Raw genomic sequence first — 25,610 nt, 5'->3', positions numbered from 1 at the left:
AACCTAAAGATTATTCATTTCAGAATGACATCAAGAGAACAACTGTAAATCCTCAGAAGCATGCAGCTGTAGGAAGAGAAACGTTGCTTTAAAGTAAAGCTAAATGCATTGTATGAATAGCTACAGAATAATTGGATAATTCTTTCAGTATTATTGTTCATTTGAAGGAGTGTTGATTTAAGTGACATGTAGTTGAGGCAAAAATCCTGAATGATCATCATTTAAAACATATGCAGAAGTACATGTCTATATACACATAGTCTGGTCCACAGAGGGTGCAGACAAATGCCTCTATTCTTAAGGGCTTAAGTGCTATTGCACATCAAAGGCAGTGAAGAAAAATATAAAACAGATGCCTAATTTGAAAACATGGACCTTCAAATAACACACAAGACAAGCTCAACAAAAGCGTCTGTGCAGAAGAGGAGGAGCACATACCACATTTTTTTATTGGACTGACAAGAAGTTGATTTTAAAGCTGAAGAAAATGTCCCATTTGAACAACAGAGCCAAGAGTTTATGGTGAAAGTTAAGAGTGAAATACTTCAAAAATGAGATTCTTCACTGAAACCACATTTAAAATACAGACAACACATGTAAATTAGCAGCTGACTGAATATCCGTCAGTATATCAGGAAGAGGCAGAGCACTGGAGGACCCGCAGATGTCTTAATTGTTTTATTCTTACAGCTGTTTCTAATTAATGAATTCAGAAACAGTCTTTAGTATCTTATCAGCTAATTGAATGGTCTTTTTAGTGGCCATATCTGCTAAACTGTCTCCCCTCCAGGGTCCCCGATACTTCTCTGTTTGTTCCTGACTGCAAAGGATTCTTGTTTAGTTTCCTCAGCACTGTGCCAGAACAGATTTTCCACTTCATCAGCTCACGATGCAGTGTAGAAGGAAAATATATTCAACGAGATTGGTGCAAAGCAAAAAAAATCCCACTTAGTGTTATTGTTGGCTAAATTCTTTGTTATGATTGTTATTATTATTATTATTCCTCTAGGCCACCAGTGGGCAATTAATTTTCCCACAGGGGCCACATGATAAACTGCACCCACACCAATAAGATGAGCTGAATTCTGCTCAGTATTAATTTCATATCTCAACAAGCTGATCAGTGTGGCCCTCCATAGCAGTTCCAGCTTCTCATGTGATTCCTGTGGGAAAATTAATTGCCCACCTCTGCTCTGGGCTTATCTCCTCAAATATCTGGGCCTTATCATAGAGGCACTGTTGATGCACCACATCCATTGGCTTGGCAGTGGATATTAGACCAAATGCCCCCATAGGCAATATAAAACATTGAGCTAATTTTGGGGTTGGAAAAATTAAGTCAGTAGGAAAGTATCTTAAACCTGCTTCTATCTGAAGCCACTAGGTGGCGATAGCTGTTGCAAAGAGATTTCATTCCCATACAGCAGTTATTTCTGAAGCCAAGAGTGTGGCGCTCACATGTGGCCCACCCAATATTAAATGTTCACTCAAATCCATATACAAAAGAGAGTGATGTAGGTTCTTGAAAATCCTATTAAAAAAACATAGCCAACACAGTGTGCTTGCTATAAACTGCTAATGCTACCGAGTCATACGCAAAGAGACTGTATATGACTTCTCGTCCCAGCTGAGTTGAGGTCAGTATTAGTGCTTCAAGCAGCAGAGTTGAACAGTATGAAGCCCCTCCCTGAGTCAGGCTGTTTTCCCAATTCCCAGTCTATATGTTATCCAAAGCTGAGCAGCTGCTTTTATGTATCTCAAGCTCACAATGCAGTATTCATGACGTTGACATTTTTAGTGAGCGGTTAAATACAGATAGAAACGTAGGCCGAGGAAAAGTGCAAATAACGCAAGGAAGATTCATGTTTTCGTGTCTGTGTTCACACTGCAGGCAAAAAAAAAAATCAAAGTTTGGAATTATTTTTCATGTTACATCAGCGTCAGAACGAAAGTGCCACAGAGAGCCGTCAGTTCAAATATCAGTGTCACACTGTCGATTCAAAGCAAGTTAAAGAAGCGAGAAAGTGCCAATAATAAAAACTGCATGTACCAACTTTTTTTTTCTTTTTTTTAGTGTTTTGATTTCTAAGATTGTTAAAGTTTGTGTGGAGGGACAAAAAAAAATGGATAAAGAAATAAAGTAATAAAAATCACATTTTGATTCCCACAGAACTTCAAAGACTTTAAACACTTTTAAGATGTTTTTAAAATCAAATCTATCACTCTGAGACAGAATTTTTCTTAAAGCGGTCCCTGAGTCAAACATTTCTCGTGGCCTTCCCGTCTTGGTCGCCTGTTGATGTCAGACATTACCATTTTGAACACGAGGAGCAGCCAAGATGCTGCTTTGATGTCGTGGCGCATCCGGACAGGATGAGCGAACCAGGTTCTCGCTCTGTCACTAGACTCTCCTCGTTTCTCAGAATGTGCTCTACCAAGCAGCGGGCTGCCTCCTCAATGTTTGTGTTTTCCTGAGTGAGAAAAAAAATAGAAAAAGTAAGACAGCTGTGATGAAATCTTTACAGCCACACCGGTGCAGCGGACACACACAGATTTTAATATCTCAAGAGAAGCTGAATTGATTGCCATGGACGCACATTCATATTAAACTCAGAATGAGTCCTATAGAAGCTGTAATTTTCCTTACTTTTCATATAGTGACAACACATTCAATTCAGTTTTATTTATATAGCACTAAATCACAACAACAGTTGCTTGCAGTTGTTTTGTATTGTAAGGTCAAGACCCTACAATAATTCAGCACTGCCTCCTCCAATCAGAGACATTATCAGAGGAACAGGTGATCTCTAAAAATTATAGAGAATATAGCAATAAAATGCAACATTGCTGCAAATAAGGCTATCTTTATGTTGTGAATTTACCAGCATCAAAAGCGCACAAAGGGGTAAAATATCTCACTCTATTATATTTATATTACCGCTCTGTGCTGCCGTTCACTTCTAATGTGACGGCAGCACCTTAAAGCTCTGAAACACCAGCGGTTATTCAGAGTGATGCAGTCAATTAATTGCATTGGTTTAACAGGTATTCTCAGAAATAAATAGCCAACAAATATAAATGTTTACTATTTTGGGTTCTAGTAGCTGCCATCGCAGCAGTTTAAATCAGACATAGCGGCACATCTACGCCCGAGCGTAAACATTCATTTTCTGCATCACCGACTGAATGCCAGCAAAATCCTGTGAGAATGCGACTCGACTTTACAGCTGGGCCTCATTTAGTGGTGTAAGGTACAACTTATAAACCTTTTTCCTTCAGCCCAGAATCTGTACAACGCCTAAAGCGCACTGGAATCAGTGAAAATGTGACGCTTTCAGCTGATTTTAAACTGAAACGCTGCACATAAATTGCTCCTGGCCAGGTTAAGCATTCTCCATAGGTTACTATAGTGATTTAGCCAAGAAAAAAAATTACTATTACCGCATTAATTTAGAGCAGAGCTAGACTCTTTGGGACTAGGAATGCATGCTTGGCAGGGGACTGATGTCATATTATTTGATTTCTAAGTGTGAGCAGCATGTTTCATTGTAGGATGAAGGCAATCAGGACAGCGTTGTGTTGATTTGTGGACCCAAACGCCCCCCACAGCATAACTTTGTATCAGAGCCCCTCACTGAGGGCTTTAACGGTCCAGGCTTTTCCTTTCATTTGTCACACATCTACAGCTCTCTTTCAAACTGCCCACATGTCAGTCACCCTTTATGTACATGAACCTTTGTGTACAGTAACTACATCGCAGCCTTTACCTCACACTCTTGTGTGTAACTCATTGGAAAGGCATTAAATGAGAAGAAAAAGAAGAGTCTAGTTCACACCAGAGTGCTGGAATTCCTCTGTTTGCCTCCCAAGAGGACGGCAAATAAACTTGTCTGACTTTGAATGAAACATTTTTTGAATCGTTTGTTTTTACAGGAAGCTTCTGTTGAAATAACACTGCTCCAGTTTCCCCCCAAATATGCAAATATAACCCGATTTTGGGCCTTGCTTGTATGGCACAGAGTTATCATTTGGGTAGTCAAAGAAAGACCTCTAAGCTTTAACAATTTGCACAGAAATCTTTGGTGTACTCAACGATCTGTCTAAGAAAATCTACAGCTTGTTGCAGAGATTGCATCAAAAGCCACGTGGGTCTCCTCTCTCACACCTTTGCAGAAGTCTCAAACCATCCGACGAAGCCGTTCTCCCTACAAAAGACGTCGAGTTTGGGCTGCTGGGAAACCAGCTGGTCTGACTTGTTGGCCAAGAGTACAGCTGGAACTGGCCTCCCATGGTTCAGTGTCACCTTTGGACAGAAGAAAGTTGAGCTGGATCACATTATTTTTTAAATAAATTGTTAAATGGCCCTGTCTTACCTTAAAGCACACAAACAGAAAAATATCAGTGTGCCCTGTAGTCTCTCTGTAAAGACATTTTATCACAAAAGCAAACCAATAACAAAGTATTACTGACAACTATACGAGCTGAAGAGACTAGAGTGCTAATTTTCGCTTGTTCTCATCATGGAGTGGTTTTTGTCTGCTTTAAAGTGTCAGGAAGCTTTTTCAGAGGTGCATGTTCACCCTCTGAAATCCTCTCACATCTTTTATGATGTCTCTGTCCAAAAATGCTCCCCTTTACGCGCTTTTCATGCAACAGTCTGCAAAAAATAAGTTGTACATTTTATTTCCCTTTCAAGTTCTGCTTCTTCATTTTCTGCCATTTCATGCACATCAAAGTGCAAGGTTTTTCAAAAGCCCGTGGCATTAATCTACATTTGAACAATGACTGATAATTTTCCACATATACAAAAGGAGATCATAAATGTGCATGACTACTCCCATAAAAAAAAGCAAAAACCTGATTTAAATTTGCCCAAAATCGTCTTTCAGATCATCTGCTGAGTCGCCTCTGCTCTGCTTTGTTCGCTCCTCTGTTGTATAAAAATGAGGACCCTTCAACCTGAATATCAACCAAGAGCACGATTGTGATCTGTTGGGCTTTTTTTTCCAACTTTCACTGCACTAATGCAACTATAGCTCCCAATGCAAGATCCCAAAAACAACACTAGAAGTGATGCAGGGGTAAAAAGGAGAAAACATGTGGGTAAATGTAGCAACCTGAGGTTTTTGCCTTTTATGGGAAATGCTGCTGGATCCCTGTGAGAAGGAGAAAAAACACTGAAATACTGCAAAGAAAATAACAGAGGTTTTGAGTCAGTGGGGTGCTGTGATAGACTGGCAAGCTGTGCAGGGTGCACTCTGCCCTTCATCCAGTGACAGCTGGGATAGGCTCCAGCCCCTCCGTGACCCCGAACTGCATAAACATTTAAGAAAACAGATGAATGGAGGGGCCAAAAACTCTTTCTCTCTCTTTAGTTGCGATCAGTCACCAACCATCCATCCATTTGCTTCCGCTTATCCTTTTCAGGGTCATGGGGGTGCTAGAGCCTATCCCAGCTGTCATAGGGCGAGAGGCGAGGTACACCCTGGACAGGTCGCCAGTCTGTCGCAGGGCTAACACACAGAGACAAACAACCATTCGCATTCACTCGCACATTCACACCTATGGGCAATTTAGATTTTTCAATTAACCTATCCACACAAAGTGCATGTCTTTGGACTGTGGGCAGAAGCCGGAGTACCCAGAGAGAACCCACGCAAATACAGGGAGAACATGCAAACTCCACACAAAAAGACCCCGACCCGATGGTGGAATTGAACTCAGGCAACAGCACTAACCACCATGCGATCAGTCACGTGTGGGTAAAAAAAAAAAGACAGAGAGAATGACGGTGAAGCCAGAAAAGCCCAGCTTTATGCTTCTGCAGGTTCAGCCATCTGACCTTGGAGTCTAGGTCATCCTTCCACTTCAGCACGGCGTCGAACGTGGAGGCCCTCGTCACGTCAAACACCACCAGTGCTCCCACCGCCTCCCGGTAATAGACACGAGTCATGTTCCCATACCGCTCCTGTCCTGGGATGAGACACCATCAATCAGACACACGCACATACAAAGACTGCTTTCAAGTCCATCAAATTAAATCAAGTCACGTCATGGTTTATGAGTGCCAGGTATGGAGCTCTGTGTGTGTGTTTAGTCTCCAGCAACTGCCATCATGTGCCTGATATTATGAGCATGGGATCTACATTCCTCAACCAGGCACCAAACGGCAGGGAGTGACCCAGGCATGCAACACACACACACACACACACACACACACACACACACACACACACACACACACACTTACTGGGTGGAAAATCTGCTTTTCTTTTCTTTGTTTTTCTTCTGCCTTTCACTTCTTAAATAAAAAAAGTGCTATCCTCTTATTTATGACACTACAAAAAGACTTGAGTTAGATTAAGATGAAGATATTTATGTTCTAACTCTCCTCTAAATATCCTCTCAAGTGAATTTGCAAAGCGCCTTTCCTTCCAGAAGCAGCTTTCACGGCTGCTGATGGTGAAACAAATGGTTCTTGTTCCCAAAAACCCCAACACACACACACACACACACACACACACACACACACACACACACACACACACACACACACACACACACACACACACCGTTGTATCACCTGATATATATAAGCCTTAAACCAGTGGGTCGTTAAAGTTTGACAGACCTGCAATATCCCACAGCTGTAGCCGGATCACAGTGTTACTGTCCCACTGCAACACCTTCAGGGCGAAGTCCACCCCAATGGTGGCTCGGTAGTGCTGGGAGAAGATCTGATGCACATACCGCTTGATTATGGACGTCTTCCCTACTCCTAAGTCTCCGATGACCAGGACTTTGAAAAGAAGCTCCTGCTGCATGGCTGCAGGCTCGGTGATATTATGAAAACTTTCCGAAGGATGCTGAGACACATCAAAACCACAGAGCACCTACAGTAAAGGCATTTCCTTCCGTCCTGCTGCGAACCGAAATATTATCACGTGATCTTCTATCGTCTGCAATCACCGGAGTCCAACAGTCTAAATAAAATAAGGACAGCGTGAGTTCGCTTACTTCAGAGCAAACTGCAAACTTCAGCAGAAAACTCATGGTGCGTTCACACACTCCTCGTAAACATAAGCTTCATTTTAAATTCCATCTGATGTCTTTAAAATATTCGAATAAAGCGACTCTGCAAATAACAAATTAATATCTGTCATTTAAATGTCAGAAAGTTGTGTAAAATGGATCGATGACGTCTTTGGATGTTTTCAATTAGAAAAAAATGATCGATTTAAGCTGAAGTTCGCAAATATTAGATTGTTTTACTATTTAAAAAGCAGCAATAAATGTTTTCATGACTAAATCATTTCTGTAGCCCTACATCGTGATTGCACGGAGTGTCCATCATGGCTAAAGTCAGACAGCACCGTTATTGTAATGGACCCGAAAACCAAATGCAAATCAAAGAATCCAAACTTGATTTCAGGCTAATGTGTTGGACTTTACTTCTGAACTGAATGGAGTTTTCAATATCAATGAATAAGATCAAATAAAACGTGCAAATGCGCTTTAGTCTTTACCTAAGAACGATCAGTGCTCCATGCTGAGAAAGAGCACTGCAGGTGCCATTTTTGTTTTGTGAGTGTTGATATGAGAAGTACAGAAGGAGTTGGAATGTGGTACTTCATGATGAAGTCAGGGATAACAGAGGTATGTGAGGGTGGTGCAGGTCATGTATGAGGAGAGTGGTGGTGGACTGGTGGGAAAGTCAGATGGGTTCAGGGTGGGGGTGGACTATGATGTTTTGCAGACAACATTGTAATCTGTAGTGAGAGTAGGAAGAGGGTGGAAGCGAGGCTGGAGAGGTGGAGGTGTGCTCTGGAGAGAAGAGGAGGCAAAGTTAAGGAGGCAATTTTTGGACATGTGCAGAAGAGTAATAGTGGTTATACTGCATATACTTATTTTTAGTGTACTGAAATGCAGTTTAACAAAAGAAAATACATTTTCTTTATAGAAGTACATAGTAGGTTAAAATGAAAATACTCCAGCAAATATTGTACTTATAGTACAAGAGCAAATAGAATAAGTTTAGTTGTTTTCCACTGGCTGATCATTCGCTGTCACCCTGGAGGTCTAGGGGAAAAAAATTATAAATATATTTTTGTAAGTAGTAAGTACTGATATGAAACAATCTCATGTGTGTTCGTTTCTTATTTACCGTTTTTTTTTTCTTCCGTATAGCACGTGAATGCATCGCCCCGGGAATCTGCTGCTGCGCTGCTGTGCGCGCCATTACGGTAATGGTACTGATGAGGGCGAGGAAGAGACGTGAGTGCGATGCTGCTGCTGTGTTCTGCTGCCATTTCATCAGCGGATCATCGCGGAAATATCAACAGCCCCGCTGTAATGAGCCAGCAGATCGGATCACCTGTCGGGCCAAACACCGCTCACCCCGTTTTCACCCTTTAAACCGGCTCACAAAGCGATGCTGCACCGGAGGCCCTGCTAATGCTCTGTATGTTACCGCCTGGGGTTTTCTGTAAGCAACAACAGAACCAGTGCTAGATTAGGGGTCATTTTTTTCTTCTTTTTTGGAAACATAATCATCAATATGGGGTTTCTTTTTTTCAAGTACTGAGCTCTGAAATTGAGGTAGGTCACACTTTATTAGTTGTTTAATTTAATTGTTGTCCAGAAAAATAATTAACTAAGTAGAGAATGCTCATTGAGCTAAGAGGGTTGGGCCTTGTGATCAAAACAAAAAAAATTAAATAAAGAACCATATAGTTTGTTCGTTGCATCATTAGTAGCACAGGACGCCTTCTTCCTATCTATGGTGATTTTTAAGCAACTATATTAAACCTGAATTCTGGCTTTATTCAAGGCCTCATTGTGTGTTATTGCTCTATAACAACCACTCTGCTATCCACATGGGGGCTGACTACGCCACTGTTTATTGAGTTGGAGAGGAGTGGCCTCCCCCTCCCTCTTTCAAATTAGATCACCCATCTGTAAATCACATGGCCACTGCTGAGACGCTATGAGCCTATTATTCCCATGTTTAGAGGAAAGCCATAATCCCAAAAAATATCCTTCTAGTCAGCACAATCTCTGGATTAAATGTAATGTTTGATCTGTTTAAACTCATTTAAGCAGATCTTCTTTTTCTGAAAAAGACGGAGGGGCTTGTGGAAGCTTTAAAGTCTGATGTTTAATCTACAGCTGTTTCCATCCCCTTTGAAGGATCCAAATTTGAAGACATGAACAGCAGGATTTTAATTGATGTTTTCGATTTTATATTTACAAAAATCCTTCCATTAGATGATGTAAAATATTTGGTTTTGTGAGGAGAGGTTTCTCATTTCATCTTTTTAAGAGTCTCGTTTTAGTCTCAGTATTGGGCTTACTGTGGGTGACCCTGACTAAGTGAGTGGGGTTTTTTTGTCTTGCAGAACTTATTTCAATGAGAAATGGAGACTATATGGCTTTACCAGTTTCGTCTGATAGTCATCGGAGACTCCACAGTCGGCAAGTCATGCCTGATCCGGAGGTTCACTGAGGGCCGCTTCGCACAGGTGTCAGACCCGACCGTCGGGGTGGACTTCTTCTCCCGTCTTGTGGAGATCGAGCCGGGGAAAAGAATCAAACTTCAGATCTGGGACACGGCAGGACAGGAGAGGTTCAGGTAAAGACAGACTCCTGATTTCTTTCTCATGTGTCCACAAAAACTAGATTTTGGACTATAAACAAGACTCTCCTCATACTTCAAAAGCACACACTACACATGCTTCCGTCAGATGGGCATTAAAGCTCAGTTAGGCCACGTTAAGATGACATGTTTTGACATTTTCCTTCATTAACATTACTGCATGAGTTCTCTGTCCATCTGCTGTTAACACTAAACTAAAAGTTTGTTAGGTGAAAACTATCTCAACCAGATGGGTAATTAAGCTGTTTAACCTCATTTGAAAATTAAAGTTTATATTTGTGATCATTTTAATATCATAATAAGAGTCAGAGAGAGGATAGGGAAGCCACAAACTTTGCTCTTTTGGTTGGATTGGATCACAGTGGGGGGGGGGGACTTTCAGCTGCTCCTTTATTTCCCAAAGGGGTCGCCGCAGCAGATGGATCCGCATGTTTTATTTGGCACAAATCTTATGCCGGTTGCCCCTCCTGATGCAACACTTCCATTAATCCAGCTCAGGACTGGCACAGGCAGTACACCAGCTTGTGTTTCCCTGAGGCTGGTTTGGGTCTTTTGCTGGTCTCGAAATAAAAATAATCTACTTTTGGCAGCTCCCTTATTCAAAAAGTGGTCGCCACAGCGGGTAGCTCTGCATGTTTGGAAAGAAAAATAATAATTAAAAAACAAACAAACAAACAAACAAACAAACAAACAAAAACCAAACAAACCAAAAACCCAGAATATCTCCAGTCTAATCCTTTACTGGGTTCAGAATTCACATTTTTAATGATTTGGCAATCATGGGGAAAAAAACAATTCATGAAGTCATGACTATGTTTTTTTTTAAAGGGGTCACTTTTAAATATGTAAATTAAACGATATAAAATATTAAAACTTGCAGCCAAATGAAAACAGTCCACAAAATACAAATAAAATATTAAAAAGTAGATTTTTTTCAACCTGATGCTAATCACATGTTGAAGAAGCTGGAAAGAGTTGTATATAACAGTATGGCCTACCTTCCCAGCTGCCAGCTTTTTGATTCATGCTGATATTGTGTAAACATGGAAATCAGAGTGTATTTTTAAAAGAAAACATTAAAAAAAAAATGGGGGAAATAATTAGTTGATCCCCTGCTGAATTTGTGAGTTTTTTCACTTACAAAGAAATGAACAGTCTCTAATTTTTATTGTAGTTTTTAATGTCGAGACACAGAATATCAATACAAAATCCAGATAAAACACATTCAATGAATGTTATATAATTGGTTTGCATGTCGCTGAACTGTGTCATGATGGACTGACCTTTTGCAGCCTCACAAAAATTTGCTTTAGAAGTCACGTTTACAGGCCCGTGCTAAGTTTGCCGGTGAACAAATGATTGAGAGAAGGCTTAGGAGAAAGTGATGTGATCAGGTGGTCTTTGGCATCAACGTTACCCTTCGTGTTTGGATGAAGAGAGATGTTGAGTATGATTCAAAGAATACCATCCCCACTAGCAAGCACAGAGGTGGAAACATTTTTCTGCTAAGGGTACAGGACAACGTCACTGATTTAAAGACCAGAATCTTGGATGAGAACCTCCTTCTCTCAGCCAAAACACCAAAGATGGGTCATGGATGGGTCTTCCGCCATGACAGTGACCAAATGTGTCAGAAATAAGGACGGACAGAGGTTCACCTGTATTCATCTGCAAAAGAAAGAAAAGAACAAAAAATCGGTACAAATTGTATAACGGTAGTTTTTTTTTTAGCAAAAACTACTCAAACAGATGCAACTTGTTCATTTGTAGGGGACCCTTTTTTTCCACTGTGGGTGTGGTCTTCTGCCAGTTATTCACGTCTGCATTCCTGCACACCTCTTTCTGTGCAGGTCAATCACCAGAGCCTACTACCGCAACTCAGTGGGTGGCCTCTTGCTCTTTGACATCACAAACCGCCGCTCCTTTCAAAACGTCCACAACTGGCTGGAGGAGGCGCAGAGCCACGTCCAGCCGCACAGCATCATCTTCCTGCTGGTCGGCCACAAGTGTGACCTGGAAGCCCAGCGTCAGGTGACTCAGCAGGAGGCGGAGAAGCTGGCGGGGGCCTACGGGATGCGCTATGTGGAGACCTCTGCACGGGAGGCCATCAATGTGGAGAAGGTGTAGTTTTTGTTTGTTTTTATTCCATATGTAGTTCATCTTTTTTTTTAATTGAAAAAGTGGGATATTATAAGAAAGGTTCTGCTTTGCAACAATAATATGGGTGGTATAAATAACTACAGGAGCACGAAGAAGACTGTCTCTCTCTGCCGTCTGCATGCAGGGTGTCTAAAACAAAAAGAGGTACTTTTATTAAAAGTAAGCAGTGATGGTGAAATAAGTGACAACAATTTGAAATATTCAATGCAAAACTCCTCATGAAAATGTTGGTTCTCTTAGACTTAAAGATGCATAATCCTAATATGCTATAAGCAGCATATATTGACATTTTTGCAGTTATTTTAAGAATTAATGATCAGAATAAAACATAATCTCTGTTGCTGAGCCTGCTCGTGATTCCTCCTCCAGGCGTTTGTGGATCTGACGAAGGACATCTTTGAGCTGGTGCGCAACGGGGACATCAAGATCCAGGACGGCTGGGAGGGCGTCAAGAGCGGATTTGTTCCCAACACCGTCCACTCCTCTGAGGAGGTCACCAAGAGCAGCCGGCAGTGCTACTGCTGATTCGGCTGCAGCACGTTAGGGTGAGAGGTGGTAATACTTCAGTGGACTCCATATGTACAAGATCTTTTTTGCCATGGCTGCTCTCAGGCCAGTTTTAGGGGACTTTAATGTTTCCCCTGCTCAGTTACATACTTATTCATATAGACGTTATTTTAACATTCAATTGCCTGTTTAAGGCTCAAACTTGGGGCACTTTGTTGATGTTCCCAACAGGTGTAGAAGCACAAGAAGCATCCTGCCACTTCATCTTTCTGTGTGCATGCGTGTAACTCTAGTCATCCTGCTGTCTTTGCAGCTGCTACTGACACTTAAGCTTTACTCCACCTTTGGCCTTTCCTGATGTGTACAGTTATACTCCAGTGGCCAGTTCCGTTTCTCTAGCTGCACATGTATAAAAGACTATCAGTGTAGTGTATTTATACTCTTGTGTGACTTTAATTTGATGAATCCGCGATGCCACGACTGAGCCACGCCTCTTCCTTTTTTCTGGAAATGCCTCTGAATATACCGCAGCCCGTTGTGGACTATATTCGGCTGGAGAGAGGAGGCAGAAAGCCTCGCCGACTGATTGTACGCCTGCACTACAAATCTGAGTGGCTTAACGCATAAAGAAGGTGGAGGTCGGTGAACTCCAAGCGAACCAAAGTTTCAGATGTCTCGTTTGTTCACCTGAACGCGGAGGAACGAGTTTGCACTGTGAAAATGATTAATGGTACATTTGTTCTTTGCTGGAAGAAAAACGTTACTGTAGCTGCTTATTTTAGCCTTGACGACTTGATCGATATGGCAAGTTCTCAGTTCACGTTTACTGCTCCGTGTTGGGTTACTGGTGAGAACAGGTGAGAAACTGTCCAAAAGCCTTTTGTATAGATCCCCATAGTGTTCAATTTGAAATAAATATAAAGTCACAGTAAAAAGAAAGTGAAGCTTCCTTTCATTTCTAAGGTTTTGTGTGTCAGGATGTTACTAAAAAATCAACTGGTCCCTTAAAGCCCCTAAAATGAGGCTAAAACTAACAAAAAAATCAACCTCAGGTAATCCAAAAACATTTATTTATCAGCAAACATTAAACAAAAATGCAGATGCAGTGTGTGGAAAAGCAAAGTACACATTTACTGCTTCCACAGGAATTAACAAGGTAAGTAGCAGCAAGGAGTTCTCATTAAAATGCCCTGATTAATTGGTCATCAGCTGGTATAAGCACCACTATTAAAGCACATGTTTTGATAGTTTGCAGATCTGGAGCATTCAGGTACAAGGTAATACAATGCCAAGGACAAAAAGCATCAGCAATGAACTTATAAAATCACTTGTTGCTGCCCTGGAAAGAGTTATAAGATCACTCCAATTCAATTTCATTGATATAGCACCAAATCACAACAACAGTTGCCTCAAGGTGCTTTATTTTATAAGGTAAGGACAATAATACAGAGAAAACAGAGAAAAGTCCAACAATCAGATGGCCTCCTTGTGAGCATTACAAACAATTTGAAGTCTGTCATCCCACCTGAATGTTTTCACAAGTGCAAAACATTTAGGTGAATGGAGACCACAGCAAATCTACCCCAGGGTCAGACTGTACAATGCTCAGAGAAAAAAATCAATGTTAAAATTCATGAAAGTAAGCTTAGAAAAAGACTGAACAAGTATAGTTTGTTTGGAAGGGTTTCCAGCAGAAAGCTTCGTCTCACTATAAACAACATGGCAGCACAGCTTCAGTTTGCAAAGCTGCACCCGAACAAACCACAAGACTTCTGGGACAATGTCCTTTACAGGCGAGACCAAAGTGGTGATGTTTGGCCATAATACACAGCTCCACATTTTGAGCAAACCAACCACAGCATGTGAGCACAAACAACTCTTAGCAGCTGTGAAGCACGGTGGTGGAGGGGTGATGATCTGTGCTTCTTTCTTTTTTTGAAGCTGCAGGACCAGGCGCCTTGCAGTCTTTGAGACGACTATGCACTCCTCTGTTACCCAAATGTTCAAGAGACAAACGTGAGGCCATCTGTCAGACAGCTAAAGCTTAACAGAAATTGGTTCCTGTGACAGAAAAATGACACCAAACTCTTTGAGTGATGGGACCTTAAAATCCAATTTATCTAAGTTTATCCCACATTAGATTTTATTTCACGGCGTCTCTGTAGCTTTCACAGCATCCCTCTTAAACAAACGCCCAGAGGTTTGTGCTGTGAATAAACACAGGAAACAGACTAGCCCACAGCCTTTGCGGCTCACCTCACTGTGTGACTCGCGTGTATTAGAATACAGTGGAAAAAAACAAGCAACCATCTGGATGGAAAAAAACCAGACCATTGAGCCGTGTCTGTTTCATCATGCATGCAGCGTGTACATCCGTGAGTAATGAAAAGGGATATTATTGGGAAAAAATCAGTGTAATGAGATAATGAACATACATTTGAAATGGATAAAGTAACATTTATAGTTATTTTATTTTTAGATTCCTTCAATATTATTGTTTGACACATACATTTAACACTATTTCTTCCTATGAACTGCTTCTTAATTCATTCAGTACTTACTCAGTACGAGTCTTTGGAGTCTGTTTAAAATTCATTTATACACTCAGTCCATTTAATTGAAAATTTCCAAAGACAGAAAGGGCTTTTTCCTTTTAATCTTTGATATATTGTAGGTAACTGTTTCACTGTAGGAGCAGAATGGATGAGAGATGTGAAAAATAAAACAAAACTGCATGTGAAACACAGCACAAAGGAAAAAAAACTGACAGATTTAACTTTTTTGGTGGCATTAACCATCGAACAGGCTTTCATATACATTCAGCTGTGTGTTATTCCTTTGAGCTCTGACGTCTGAAGTGTAAGGTGGCGGGAAACACATTTATATCACATTACACTAAACGTGTGAATAATTTATTTGTAACCAAATCCTGACAAGGTTGGTCGTTTGATGTTGTTGTGGCATTATATACACCTCGATCGTCATTGGAAATAAATGCCTGGAAGTGAAAAGGTTTTTCTTTGGAGATTCGCTGTTGTGCAGGTTTTCAAGCTTACACACAGCTTTGCCACAGTGGTTCATAGCTGTACTGTTTCCAGATTGGCACATTGCAGTGTGCGACCACTAGAGCGCAGCCTTAGTGTGTCGAGAAGAGAGGAGGGAGCAGCTCTTATGCATTTTTATAGTGTAGAGATTTTAAAAAAGACTCTTCCTTCGCCAAAATGTGTTCCTTTTTCTTTCTTTTTCAGCCTGTTACCAAAGGTGAGACAAACAAAGAAGTTAAAATCCACATTTTTGTTGTGATTTTCAAATTCAGTCGTATGGAAAATGTAAGTGCAACCCTACATCTATCACAACTTCAAAGCAATAAAACGAAACATTCCTCCCGGGGAGTAAAAGATGGAAAATGTCGCATTTAAATCTCTTAAAGTAAGGACGACTCACTGGAAACTTTATTAAGTACACCTGTTCTTGTTGCTTGATAACAATCGCCCAATCATGTGGCAGCAACTTGCACGTAGACATGCTCAAGGCAACCCGCTGAAGTTGAAACTGAACACCAGAATGGGGAAGAAAGACAGGCTGGTGTTTCAGAATCTCCTAGTTTGCTGGGATTTTCCATTTCTAGGGTTTACAGAGAATGATCCAAAGAAAAGGAAATGTCCAGTAAGTGGTAGCTCTCTGGGAGAGCATGCCTTTTTAAGTAGCAAAGGTCAGAGGAGAACGGCCAGAGAGCTATTAAAGCTGGTAGGATGGCAACAGTATCACAAATAACCGCTCATGTCAACCATGGACCCTTTTCTGGAGAAATGTGATCAACAGATCAGAAATGATCGGTGCTGAACAGTTGATTGCTTTTTTAAACAGAAAGGAATCAGAGAGCTGAATGATCTGCTGATTAGTTGTCTTTTAGTGTTATTAGATTTGAGTGCTGCGTTTGACACTGTGGATCGCTGTATTTCTCTGAAGCATCTCAAATTTCTGGTTCAATATTAAGGTGGATTTATTCTTATTCACAGGAAAGGTCTTTTACTGTAGTCACTTGGACGTGATGTCACCATCAATGGAAGTTAAGTGTGGGGTACCTCAGGGGTCTGTCCTCAGGCATCTTTCTTTGTACATGTTACCCTTGGTTTCAAATTCAAAATTCAAATTCAAATTTTTATTTGTCACGTACACAGTCATACACAGTACGATATGCAGTGAAATGCTTGGACAACTGCTCGTGACCTAAAGAAAACAAAAAAGGAAAAGGCTATGAATAAGATAGGAAATAAATATGAAAAATTAAAAAGGGTAAATTTTACTAGGAAGGAATAGAATATAAATTAAGGTTAAAAAGGAAATAACTGTACAACACAAATTAGAATGAAGGGTAAATTTAACTGGGAAAGAATAAGATAAAATATATAAATTAAAGTTGAAAATAAAATAACTGTACAACAAAATACACAATATAGAACTATATAAGAATGTATGAAGAAATATAAATAAATATATACACAATAACAGCAGCGTGATTTAAGTAATGAAGTGAAAACAATGTCCAGAAAGTCCAGTGTGTGTGTAAGAACTGTATGTGTGGGTCAGGACTGTGTGGTGGTGTGATTGAGAGACCGTATCGCCTGCGGGAAGAAGCTTGGTATATGTCATCCGCGGGCATAGCACAGCATTTTCACTCATACATTTCTTTTAACCACAGTAAAAATCTTAAAGTCAGTGCACTGAATGACTGTATCCAAGACATTAAATTCAGCATGGCACAGAGCTTCCTGCACCTAAATATGGATAAAACAGAATTAATGGTTATTAATTCCCATTTTAGCTTCTCTTCATTGGTTATCTGTTAATGTTAATTTTAGAATTTAATTAAATATTTTATAGTTGACTCTTAAAGTGTATTTCGAGTCATAAGCTCAGCTGAGGCTCTGCTGGCCATCCCACAGTCTTAACTGAGAACCAAGGGTGACCATTCTTAGGTACATGGACTGCTTCTTTACTCTGAGCACTCAAAGCTTATCCAGTTTTTACTACAAGCCTCGTTCACCCATTTCTATACCCAAGCACGTCGTACACACACACTCACACAGATGGATTAGAGTTCATACTTTGAAATGCAGACGGGAGTAGCGGGGTATCACATATACAGAGCCCACTTCCTGACCTACAGCCAACCCAATCTCACTATTGAGGTGATGAGCTCACTGTCATACATCATTCTTACAAATCCTTCTTAAAGACATATTTTTATGAGCCTTTTCTGTCTCATTTCACTGTTGTCCTTTATAAGCATCTTTTCCTGGTGTTCATTTTTAGATGTATCTAACTAGTTTGAATTTATTCTACATTTTATTTATTCCTCGCTTTTCTTGTCAGAATTATCATACCTAATATTTCAGTTTTCTCTGATGTTTGCAAGGCAACAATACTGCGTAAGTATTTATTGGCGTCTGATGGCTACAAAGCACCACGTAGCAAAGCTCAGACCATCTCAAATTGGTTTTGGTAATGCAAATTGTCTTTGAAGTGCGGTGAGAACAAGGAAGCTCCTCACAGAAACACCCCAGAGAGGTGGTGGATTTGAATCCAGGACCTTCTTTCTGTGAGACAACAGTGCTCACCACCTGCTGAATCCATGTCATGAATACTTATGACAGTGCTGAAGGTAAAAGGGGATCTAACCTGATACTAGTGAGGTGTATCTAATAAAGTGTCCAGTTAATGTCTTATTGTCAATTCTTTTGGTTGCAGTGATTATCTAATGATGCAACGAGGTAATTCTTACCGAACCGTCTAAACTTTTTGAGCCGAAAGTGAGAATTTAACAGAGTAAGAATTTAATTGGCTAAAGTTACCAAGCTGGTCAAACTGCCTAAAAAGGGTTGGCACCTGGCATAACTCATAAAGACTGCATTGTTGACATAGTTACGTGAGTCACCGATGACTCATGGAAAAAAACAAAAATGTGCTTCAGTTGCCTCCAACACAGCCAACTCACACGGACATCTTTCTACGAAAACCAAGAAGTGCACAAGACAGAGACGTTAAATCAGGTGTGATCATCAATCACTTTTATTTTTTTAAAAAAGAAAACAAACAAACACTGAAAATACAGCTACATTTATACATGGCAGCGATATGTACAGGATATAAAAGAAATATTTTGCTGCTGTTAATGATCCAGCAGTGAGAGAGGGGATGATTGTTTTTCCTTTTGTGAAAGGCACAGGAGCTGGCTGTAAAGAACAGAGTGACACGAGGCACGGCCGCGTCACAAAATACTCCCGGTAATGAATTTCCGGCAAGCAGCATTAAAATGTAGAGCGGGGTTTACACTGAAAGTACTGACTCTCTTAGCAGCCGCAGCGCCTTCCACAGGCTGACAGATGGGTTTTTATTTTTCCAGGCACCAGTTTATACTTCAATAACATCTAAAAATCCAAATCTACTCCCCTCTCCACTAATTTTCAAGTTCTGTCATGTCTTATGGGAAAGCGTCCGCTGGGACCATCTTATCTGAAGAAAGTAGGGATTTTTTTCCCCTCCATGTGGCTTCCAGCAGCACAAGCATCAAATGTTCGTAAAATGCCTTCAAGTGTCATTCCAAACCCTCACCGTATCAAATTATAATTGGTCATATTTTAGAGAAACAATTCATATAATTTACAGCATTATACAAATAAAGATAGTTTTAAACAAATACTGTACACTCTACAGTAAAGCACTTTACTAGGACCCCCCCCCCCCAAAAAAAACAACAACAAACAAATACTTTTGACAATAAGTTACTGACTATTGACATGGGCAAAGATAGGTTTGAAAAATAATTTATAGACCAGCTTTAAGGGGTCACTCCTTGCTTCTGGAAAACGCGCGGGTCCCAAAAACTAGATCATTTGGTCGGCAAGTACAATTAAAATCATGTGACGATTGACGACATTTTTTCAACAAAGACAAACAAAAAAACCCAACCAAACAAAATAAAACAAAGCCCCCAGGGAACGGCACTCTAAACTGTACATGTAATGATTAAAATACGTTAACATCTAAAAAGCAGACTGACTGATTAAAGTTTATATGAAAAGGGGAAAAAAAAGAGAAAGCAAACAATACTAGAAACATTTAAATATTAACATTTTATACCAAGGAAGAAAAAAAATGCAGTAAAATTAAAGTTTAAAATAATAAATGTGATGAGTACTCAACAGACAAAGCTGCCAAGAACAAGTTTCAATTGAAACTAAACAAGAACCTTTGTGAAAAAAAGGAAACAAGAATACTTATTTTTCACAAGGAAGTAGAAAGCAAAAGAAAGGTGACAAAATAAAAAAAATAAAAAAATGTGTTATAGTAGTGATTGGATATGGGTCCTTTATCAGAAAACAACCCCAGCTCCCAGACACCAAAATACTCGCAGTATCCGTCCATCACAGGATCGGACGACGAAGGTAAGAGGCACACAGGTGCAGTTCTGTCAGGAAGTCTACGCGGATCATTTAAAATTCATAGAGAGCTTTCCATGGCATTGGAAAAAGCTCTTGGGTGGGAAAATAGACATTTGTAACCAAACAGATAGATGATGGGGTATCCTCCTCTAAATACCAGAAAACAGAAGGAAAGACAAAACAAAAATCTCACAACTCCTGCTTTCCTTTGTTATCTTGACTTTACTTTCTTTGTTTACAACCTGTATTTACCAGGTTCAAATCAAAGGCCTCAAAATGTGCAAAAATGCAGTCTACATGCAACCGCCCCCCCCCCCCAAAATTTCTAAAATAACATAAAACGGGCGCATTTAACCGATTCCACAATGATTTCGTGTACACATGCTGTAAGGTGGGTCTCTGGGAGTTGGGGTTGGAGCAAACAAGGGCGGTAGTGTCTTTACAAACTCCTTAAAGCTGCACAGTGAGTAAGATGGCATCCGTCGCGTGCTGCTGACCTAAATGCACCGATGCAAACAAGCAGGGAAGGTGAACTCTACAGAAAGATGGTTAACGGACAGATGCGTCTGCACCTTCTGCTTATTTTTTCTTTCTAAAAAGGGAAAAAAAAGGAAAAGAAAACGTGAAGTGTAGCTGACAGTTGTAAACTGACTGGCTTAAGTCATAGTGATTTACACTATGGTTCTTTGTGGCCGGATGGGAGGGTTGGAGTAACGGAAAAGGAAGCAAACATGAGAAGTGTAACATTCTTCCAGTTTACAGCTTCTGATAACTGAAAACATGAACTCATAGATGTTTGTTGGGTCCATTCGAAGCATTTTCTCATAGGCAGCGAAATGTCTCCAGAGGGCTATGGCTAAGGAGAAATGGGTTAGAACGGGCACGTAGTGAGAAGTCTAACCATCAAGTTAAATCAGCCTCTAAAAATCAGAGGTAAGATGTGTGTCGCATTTTCTTGCCTCTCCTCCTTCAAACCCAGGGCAGCGTTCCAAGCCGCCTACACTGCAACATTTGGCGGTAACCACATGGCCAAACATGAGTGTGGAAGTTCTGCAACGCTCCCCCAGGTCTGTGCCAGTCTGCATCAAGGGCTGCTGCCTGCTTCCACGTCACTGTTGGGGGCACCCTTGTAAATTGGGGCATTGTTCTCCACGGGGAGCTCGTATTTGCGTGGGAGTGGCTTGTTGCCGCTTTCGTTGCTGTTTGTAATGCCATAGAAGAAGTAAATGGCAAAACCTGAAGGGGGAAGAAGAAGAAGAGGCGGATGGAAGTTATAAAACGGGCACATTAATGTGAGGCAACAGAAGGAAGGACAGGATGTGTAGCGCTCGAACGTACCCAAAGCCATCCAGACGGTGAAGCGGCACCATGTACCCAAGTCCAGCTGCATCATGAGGTAGATGTTGACGAAAACACTGAACAGGGGCAACCAGGGAAGAAGAGGAACCTTAAAGAGACAGAGGCCAAACTTAAGACACTTTCTCAGATAACATCGTAACAACATGTGCCCAAGGTGTCCAGTCAGTCTCAGAAACAACAACGTCCTGTGCTTCAAAAAAATGGAAAGTTACCTTGAAGGTGAGCGCCTCTTTGCTCTCCGGCTGCCTCCAGATGATGATCACGCAGACGGCACAGAGCACAACTAAAATAACGCACGGCACCACCACACCCGAATATCCAGCGAGCAGCTCCGGCAAACAGTTGGCCAGGATGACGCACAGGACAGTCATCAAAATCGCTGCAGGGAGAGCAGAAGATGAAGTTACTTACACCGGTTACTTCACCTAGTTTATTCTGATCTAAATCAGATGATGAGTTTGTAAGCTTGTAGCTTTCCCATGCGATTTAGTTTGTTTTCACACAGAGGAATTCTCAGCAAACTCCAAGCGAACCAAAATGCATCACTACAAACCACGTGAGTGTTCAGACAGCTCATTGCGTCCGTGCTCCGGACTATGAGACAACATGGAGAACTTTATGTTCATTTCACAGCTAGCTGCTAGACCGCACAGACTTTTAGATATCTGTAGCACCTTCCCGCATTGAGAATACAAAGCATATGTGGCTATGGGGCGTTCTGTTAGGTAGTAGGTTTGGATCACATTAATGGACTGAACACAGCAGGTGTGAAACCACCCTAAAACTCCAAAGGAAAGCATATATTTCATCACACTTTATTGTTTTAGCCTTCTCGCTCACACACTTACAGATGACAGCAGTTGTAGCGTAGACAATGTTCCCAGACAGGACTGTGGGGATCTTTCCACTTGGGCAGAAGAGCAGCTTGAAGCTGAAGGTCTCTTTTAGTGGCCTCTGATCCATCTCCATGTCATATTCATCGCCACTCTCCCCTCCACTCACAGGCATCTTCTCCGATTCCTCCATAAGCTTCTCCAGCTGGCTGGGTGAATTTAGGGTACCTGGCTGATACCTAGAAACATGAATGAGAGACTTAACATAGACGTCACACACAACTGCTTCTGTTACTTTAAATATATTGCTTCCTGTTTATTGCTACTATGAAAATGAGCCCACAGCCAAGTGAGAGCCAGTAAAGCTTCCTTGCCTTCACCCTTGTTCTTTGGATCGACACGGATTATGATATAACTGTGCTTTTAAACTTATGGGTGCTTGCCAATGGCATTAGTGCATCAGCTGCTACAGAGTATTTAACACATGATTACCACTTCACAAGCCTCTGTGTGAATTTGATGGTGGAGAATAAAGGTGCTTACCTGAGAATGAGGACGCAGATGGCCACTAAAGAGTACGCCAAAAGGGTTCCAATGGACATGAGGTCCACCAGAGCTGCCAGGTCGAACAGAAAGGCCATCAGAGCTGGAAGGAGAAGTAAGACCAGATCTTAGACAGCTGCAAGCACCAAAAATATCAGTATTTGCAAAACTAGTATTGATCTTGACATGTCAGCCTGTGAGATAGGCTGCTAGACAGAGCTGAGGCAGCAGGAAGCTCTGTGAACTTGGAAAACTAGCAACAGATACTACTGGTAACAGGAGATTGATACCAGCAATATCTGTACATTGATACAGCAAACAAAGAAACAAAACAAACAAATCTGCGTGTCCAAAACATGAAGAGAAATATGCCCAAACATAAATGTCTCTGAAAGTTGTATCTTTATCTTACCTGCAATAATACCAGAAACAATGGTAGCCAGGACAGGGGTCTTTGTGCGAGCGCTCATCTTAGACAGAAATCGGAACAGCAGCCCGTCCTCTGCCATGGCGTAAATAACACGGGGCATAGGGAACATGGAGCCCAAGAGGCTGGGGGAGGATTGGAAGTTTGCATTAACATTTTACAGTCATGTGAACATAAACATGTTAGATGTTTTGGGTTATGCCTTCCTCACCTGGTGGACAGAGCACAGAGAGAACCGACAGCCACGATGTATCGAGCAGGACCCCAGCCGACAAAGCTGAAGGCCTCGGGCAGAGGACTCTGAGTGTTCAGCTGGTAGTACGGCATCATCATGGTGAGAGCGGCAGACACGCCGAAGTAGGCGAAAAAGCAGATGAGCAGCGAGGCCACGATTCCAATAGGTATGGAGCGCATGGGGTTCTTTGCCTCTTCGCCTGAGGGAACACAAAGCAAGAGAAAGATGAGCGGGATCCCACTGGCGCGCCTAAATAACCCTTGAACGTCTTGACAAAAGCTGATTATGTTAGCGTGTACTATCCAAGGGCGGGGTTTTCCCCACACACCAGAGTTCCTGGCCTTACAAAGGAAAAGTTTTATGTAACGCAACACTCTTCATAACCATCAAAACTACTTACTTGTTGTGGCAATGCAGTCAAAGCCCACAAAGGCATAGAAGCACGTGGCTGCACCGGACAAAACTCCGCTAAGTCCAAATGGGGCAAACCCACCAGTGCCGTATTGCTCCTTCAACCTGGGAGGCAGATGAGGAGAAACATGAAGTTAAACAATAAAAGAGGATTGGATCAGAGAAGTAAATCAGCCATCAAACACTCACTTCAGCTCCCTGCTGCCATTGGTGCTGTTTATGAATTCCCTGTAGTCGTTCTCTGTGAGGTGCCAGTTATTAGTGTCCCCTTTAACGAACCCGGAGATAATAACGAACCCCAAAACCACCAGATTGATCCCAGTGAAGATTTTGTTCACGAGAGCCGACTCACTCACACCAAAGGCCAGAAGTCCTGAGGGCAGGAAGTAGACGGAGACAAGAGAGAGAAGCTTCAACAACACATCCTGCTACGTGGGTGGACATTTTCATACTTCACTTCCAACAAACCATCAGTCAGCGACACCAATTCATTCTAACACTGCTACTGGCAGGCCACACTAGCTGTGATGTTAGTGTGAAAACTGTTGTCTGTTGTGCAATGATTTGGATGCAATGATCGCAATCGGCTACTTCAGCGCGGTGTGCAACGACCAAGCTGACAGCCTAATTTTAAATGAGAAAAGTACTCGATATTGGAGGTTTCAGTGGGTCATCTTTGGAAGAACAAACACACTTGTATGCATTAAAATGCTACTAACAGTAAGGGTCTGATGCTCAAACAGCTTCATGAGTTTAAAGCAGTTAAAATGAAGGCGGATAACCCGTTATTGGACTGCTCAAGTTTTTTTATATCCCAAAAATGTCCTTATTATTGAGCAAGTTATCCCCTCATAGCACTAAGAATAAGCAGACTCACCAGTGAGCAGCAGCACCAGGATGAGGGCGAACAGGTCCGGGTACTCTGCCAGCACCTTGCCTGGCACCGTCATTGCCATGGAGGCTTTAAAGAAGCCCGAGATCTTTTGTTCCACCAGGTTGTCAAAGGTTGAACTCCAAGCCCGGGCCACACTGGCTGTACCTAAAAGAAGGAAAAAAAAAATACCAGAGATTATTTAAGAATATGGTGACAAGATATGACTCCTAATGTGTGGATTTCTACGGCACATCTCAGTCTAGTGAAACTGAGGCTCACCTATGACATAAGACAAGATGAGATTCCATCCTGTTATGAAGGCCCAGATTTCTCCGACTGTCACGTAGCTGTACAGGTATGCGGAGCCCGTCTTAGGGACACGGGCGCCAAATTCGGCGTAGCACAGGCCGGCCAGCATGGAGGACAGAGCGGCGATGAGGAAGCAGAGCACGATGGCGGGTCCCGCCTTCTCTCGCGCGACCTCACCGGCGAGGACGTAGACACCAGCACCCAGCGTGGAGCCCACTCCCAAGGCAATGAGGTCCAGGGTGGACAAGCAGCGGGCGAACTGGGTCTCTACACTTGACAAGTCTAGTTTCCTGCGACGCAGCAGGATTTTGCCAAAGGTGGACAGATGGCTGGCCATGTTTGCTGTGACTGTGTGTGGGCGCAGAAGCAGGCTATGCGTTTTAAATCCTTCTAGTGTGAGTGCGTGTGTGTGTGATTGACACAGCTTAAACAGAACACGTGTGACCGGCAGGTACGGGAGAAGTTTGGACAGATGGATGGGTAAGTTACTCGTCAAGTATTGCTCCCTTTGTGTTCGTATCAGCCAGGCCACAGTCGCTTCAACACAGAGATCAGGAAGTAGCAAAGGCTGTGGTCACAGAATTTAGCAGCAGCAGATTACCTGTGAGGAAACACAAGAAAACAAGAGCTCAAAACAGGGCGCTATTCAGTACGAGCCAAAGCTTACGCTTCTTACAGCTTCTTGTGCTTGGCATGCTGCAGAGGGATTATGAAAACCTCGCTTTTTCCAAGTAGCAAAGTTGTTTTGTTTTTTTTCCAGGAAAGTGTTCAAACTGGCGGAGAATATATCAAATCTTGCAACACAATCGCTCCCAGCTGGGCTACAAAAATAAATTGTATCATATGCAATGT

At 41.7% G+C, this 25,610-nt stretch overlaps 3 protein-coding genes across 6 annotated transcripts; 1 reads left to right on the top strand and 2 right to left on the bottom strand.

Annotated features, from left to right (window-relative positions):
* Nucleotides 1–411: 411 nt before the first annotated feature.
* rab38c (RAB38c, member of RAS oncogene family) lies at nucleotides 412–6,966 on the bottom strand. The gene is made up of 4 exons (XM_082548499.1): nucleotides 6,632–6,966; nucleotides 5,843–5,973; nucleotides 4,166–4,303; nucleotides 412–2,471 (listed from the first exon to the last, which is right to left on the bottom strand). The coding sequence occupies exons 1-4, from the start codon at nucleotides 6,822–6,824 to the stop codon at nucleotides 2,310–2,312; spliced, it is 624 nt and encodes a 207-aa protein (XP_082404625.1). The 5' UTR covers nucleotides 6,825–6,966; the 3' UTR covers nucleotides 412–2,309.
* LOC309715408 (ras-related protein Rab-39B-like) lies at nucleotides 6,962–15,656 on the top strand. 4 transcript variants are annotated; one of them, XM_082548498.1, is made up of 6 exons: nucleotides 6,962–7,054; nucleotides 8,188–8,598; nucleotides 9,399–9,631; nucleotides 11,506–11,776; nucleotides 12,185–12,360; nucleotides 15,571–15,656. In XM_082548498.1, exons 3-5 carry the CDS (start codon nucleotides 9,417–9,419, stop codon nucleotides 12,338–12,340), a joined length of 642 nt encoding a protein of 213 aa, XP_082404624.1. In that variant the 5' UTR covers nucleotides 6,962–7,054; nucleotides 8,188–8,598; nucleotides 9,399–9,416; the 3' UTR covers nucleotides 12,341–12,360; nucleotides 15,571–15,656. The 4 variants fall into 4 exon arrangements, with proteins under 4 accessions (XP_082404624.1, XP_082404621.1, XP_082404623.1 ...); XM_082548495.1 differs by lacking the exon at nucleotides 15,571–15,656 and having other exon boundaries at nucleotides 12,185–13,243; XM_082548497.1 differs by lacking the exons at nucleotides 6,962–7,054; nucleotides 15,571–15,656 and adding an exon at nucleotides 7,640–7,656 and having other exon boundaries at nucleotides 12,185–13,243.
* Nucleotides 15,657–18,366: 2,710 nt separating this feature from the next.
* On the bottom strand, nucleotides 18,367–25,326 carry slc7a3a (solute carrier family 7 member 3a). The gene is made up of 11 exons (XM_082549563.1): nucleotides 24,729–25,326; nucleotides 24,453–24,614; nucleotides 23,765–23,948; nucleotides 23,565–23,680; nucleotides 23,141–23,363; nucleotides 22,915–23,054; nucleotides 22,503–22,605; nucleotides 21,975–22,198; nucleotides 21,339–21,505; nucleotides 21,106–21,214; nucleotides 18,367–21,003 (listed from the first exon to the last, which is right to left on the bottom strand). The coding sequence occupies exons 1-11, from the start codon at nucleotides 25,093–25,095 to the stop codon at nucleotides 20,852–20,854; spliced, it is 1,947 nt and encodes a 648-aa protein (XP_082405689.1). The 5' UTR covers nucleotides 25,096–25,326; the 3' UTR covers nucleotides 18,367–20,851.
* Between the last annotated feature and the right edge of the window lie 284 nt (nucleotides 25,327–25,610).

The sequence above is a fragment of the Aulonocara stuartgranti genome, assembly GCF_965226115.1.
Source record: "Aulonocara stuartgranti genome assembly, chromosome: 10".
NCBI classification, from domain to species: Eukaryota; Metazoa; Chordata; class Actinopteri; order Cichliformes; family Cichlidae; genus Aulonocara; species Aulonocara stuartgranti.
Note: the sequence above shows the minus strand (reverse complement) of the source record. Positions and strands in the feature narration are given on the sequence as shown.

Excerpts from the sequence above, each read along its gene's own strand:
- rab38c (XM_082548499.1), bottom strand. The coding sequence starts at position 6,824 with ATGCAGCAGGAGCTTCTTTTCAAAGTCCTGGTCATCGGAGACTTAGGA. Across the intron at positions 5,974-6,631 it reads ACAGCTGTGGGATATTGCAG|GACAGGAGCGGTATGGGAAC; the intron begins GTCTGTCAAACT and ends GTCTCATCCCAG. Across the intron at positions 2,472-4,165 it reads GGTTTGAGACTTCTGCAAAG|GAAAACACAAACATTGAGGA; the intron begins GTGTGAGAGAGG and ends TTTCTCACTCAG.
- LOC309715408 (XM_082548498.1), top strand. The coding sequence starts at position 9,417 with ATGGAGACTATATGGCTTTACCAGTTTCGTCTGATAGTCATCGGAGAC. Across the intron at positions 9,632-11,505 it reads GCAGGACAGGAGAGGTTCAG|GTCAATCACCAGAGCCTACT; the intron begins GTAAAGACAGAC and ends CTTTCTGTGCAG. Across the intron at positions 11,777-12,184 it reads AGGCCATCAATGTGGAGAAG|GCGTTTGTGGATCTGACGAA; the intron begins GTGTAGTTTTTG and ends TTCCTCCTCCAG.
- slc7a3a (XM_082549563.1), bottom strand. The coding sequence starts at position 25,095 with ATGGCCAGCCATCTGTCCACCTTTGGCAAAATCCTGCTGCGTCGCAGG. Across the intron at positions 23,949-24,452 it reads CCTGGTGCTGCTGCTCACTG|GACTTCTGGCCTTTGGTGTG; the intron begins GTGAGTCTGCTT and ends TCCTGCCCTCAG. Across the intron at positions 23,681-23,764 it reads AATGGCAGCAGGGAGCTGAA|GTTGAAGGAGCAATACGGCA; the intron begins GTGAGTGTTTGA and ends TCTGCCTCCCAG.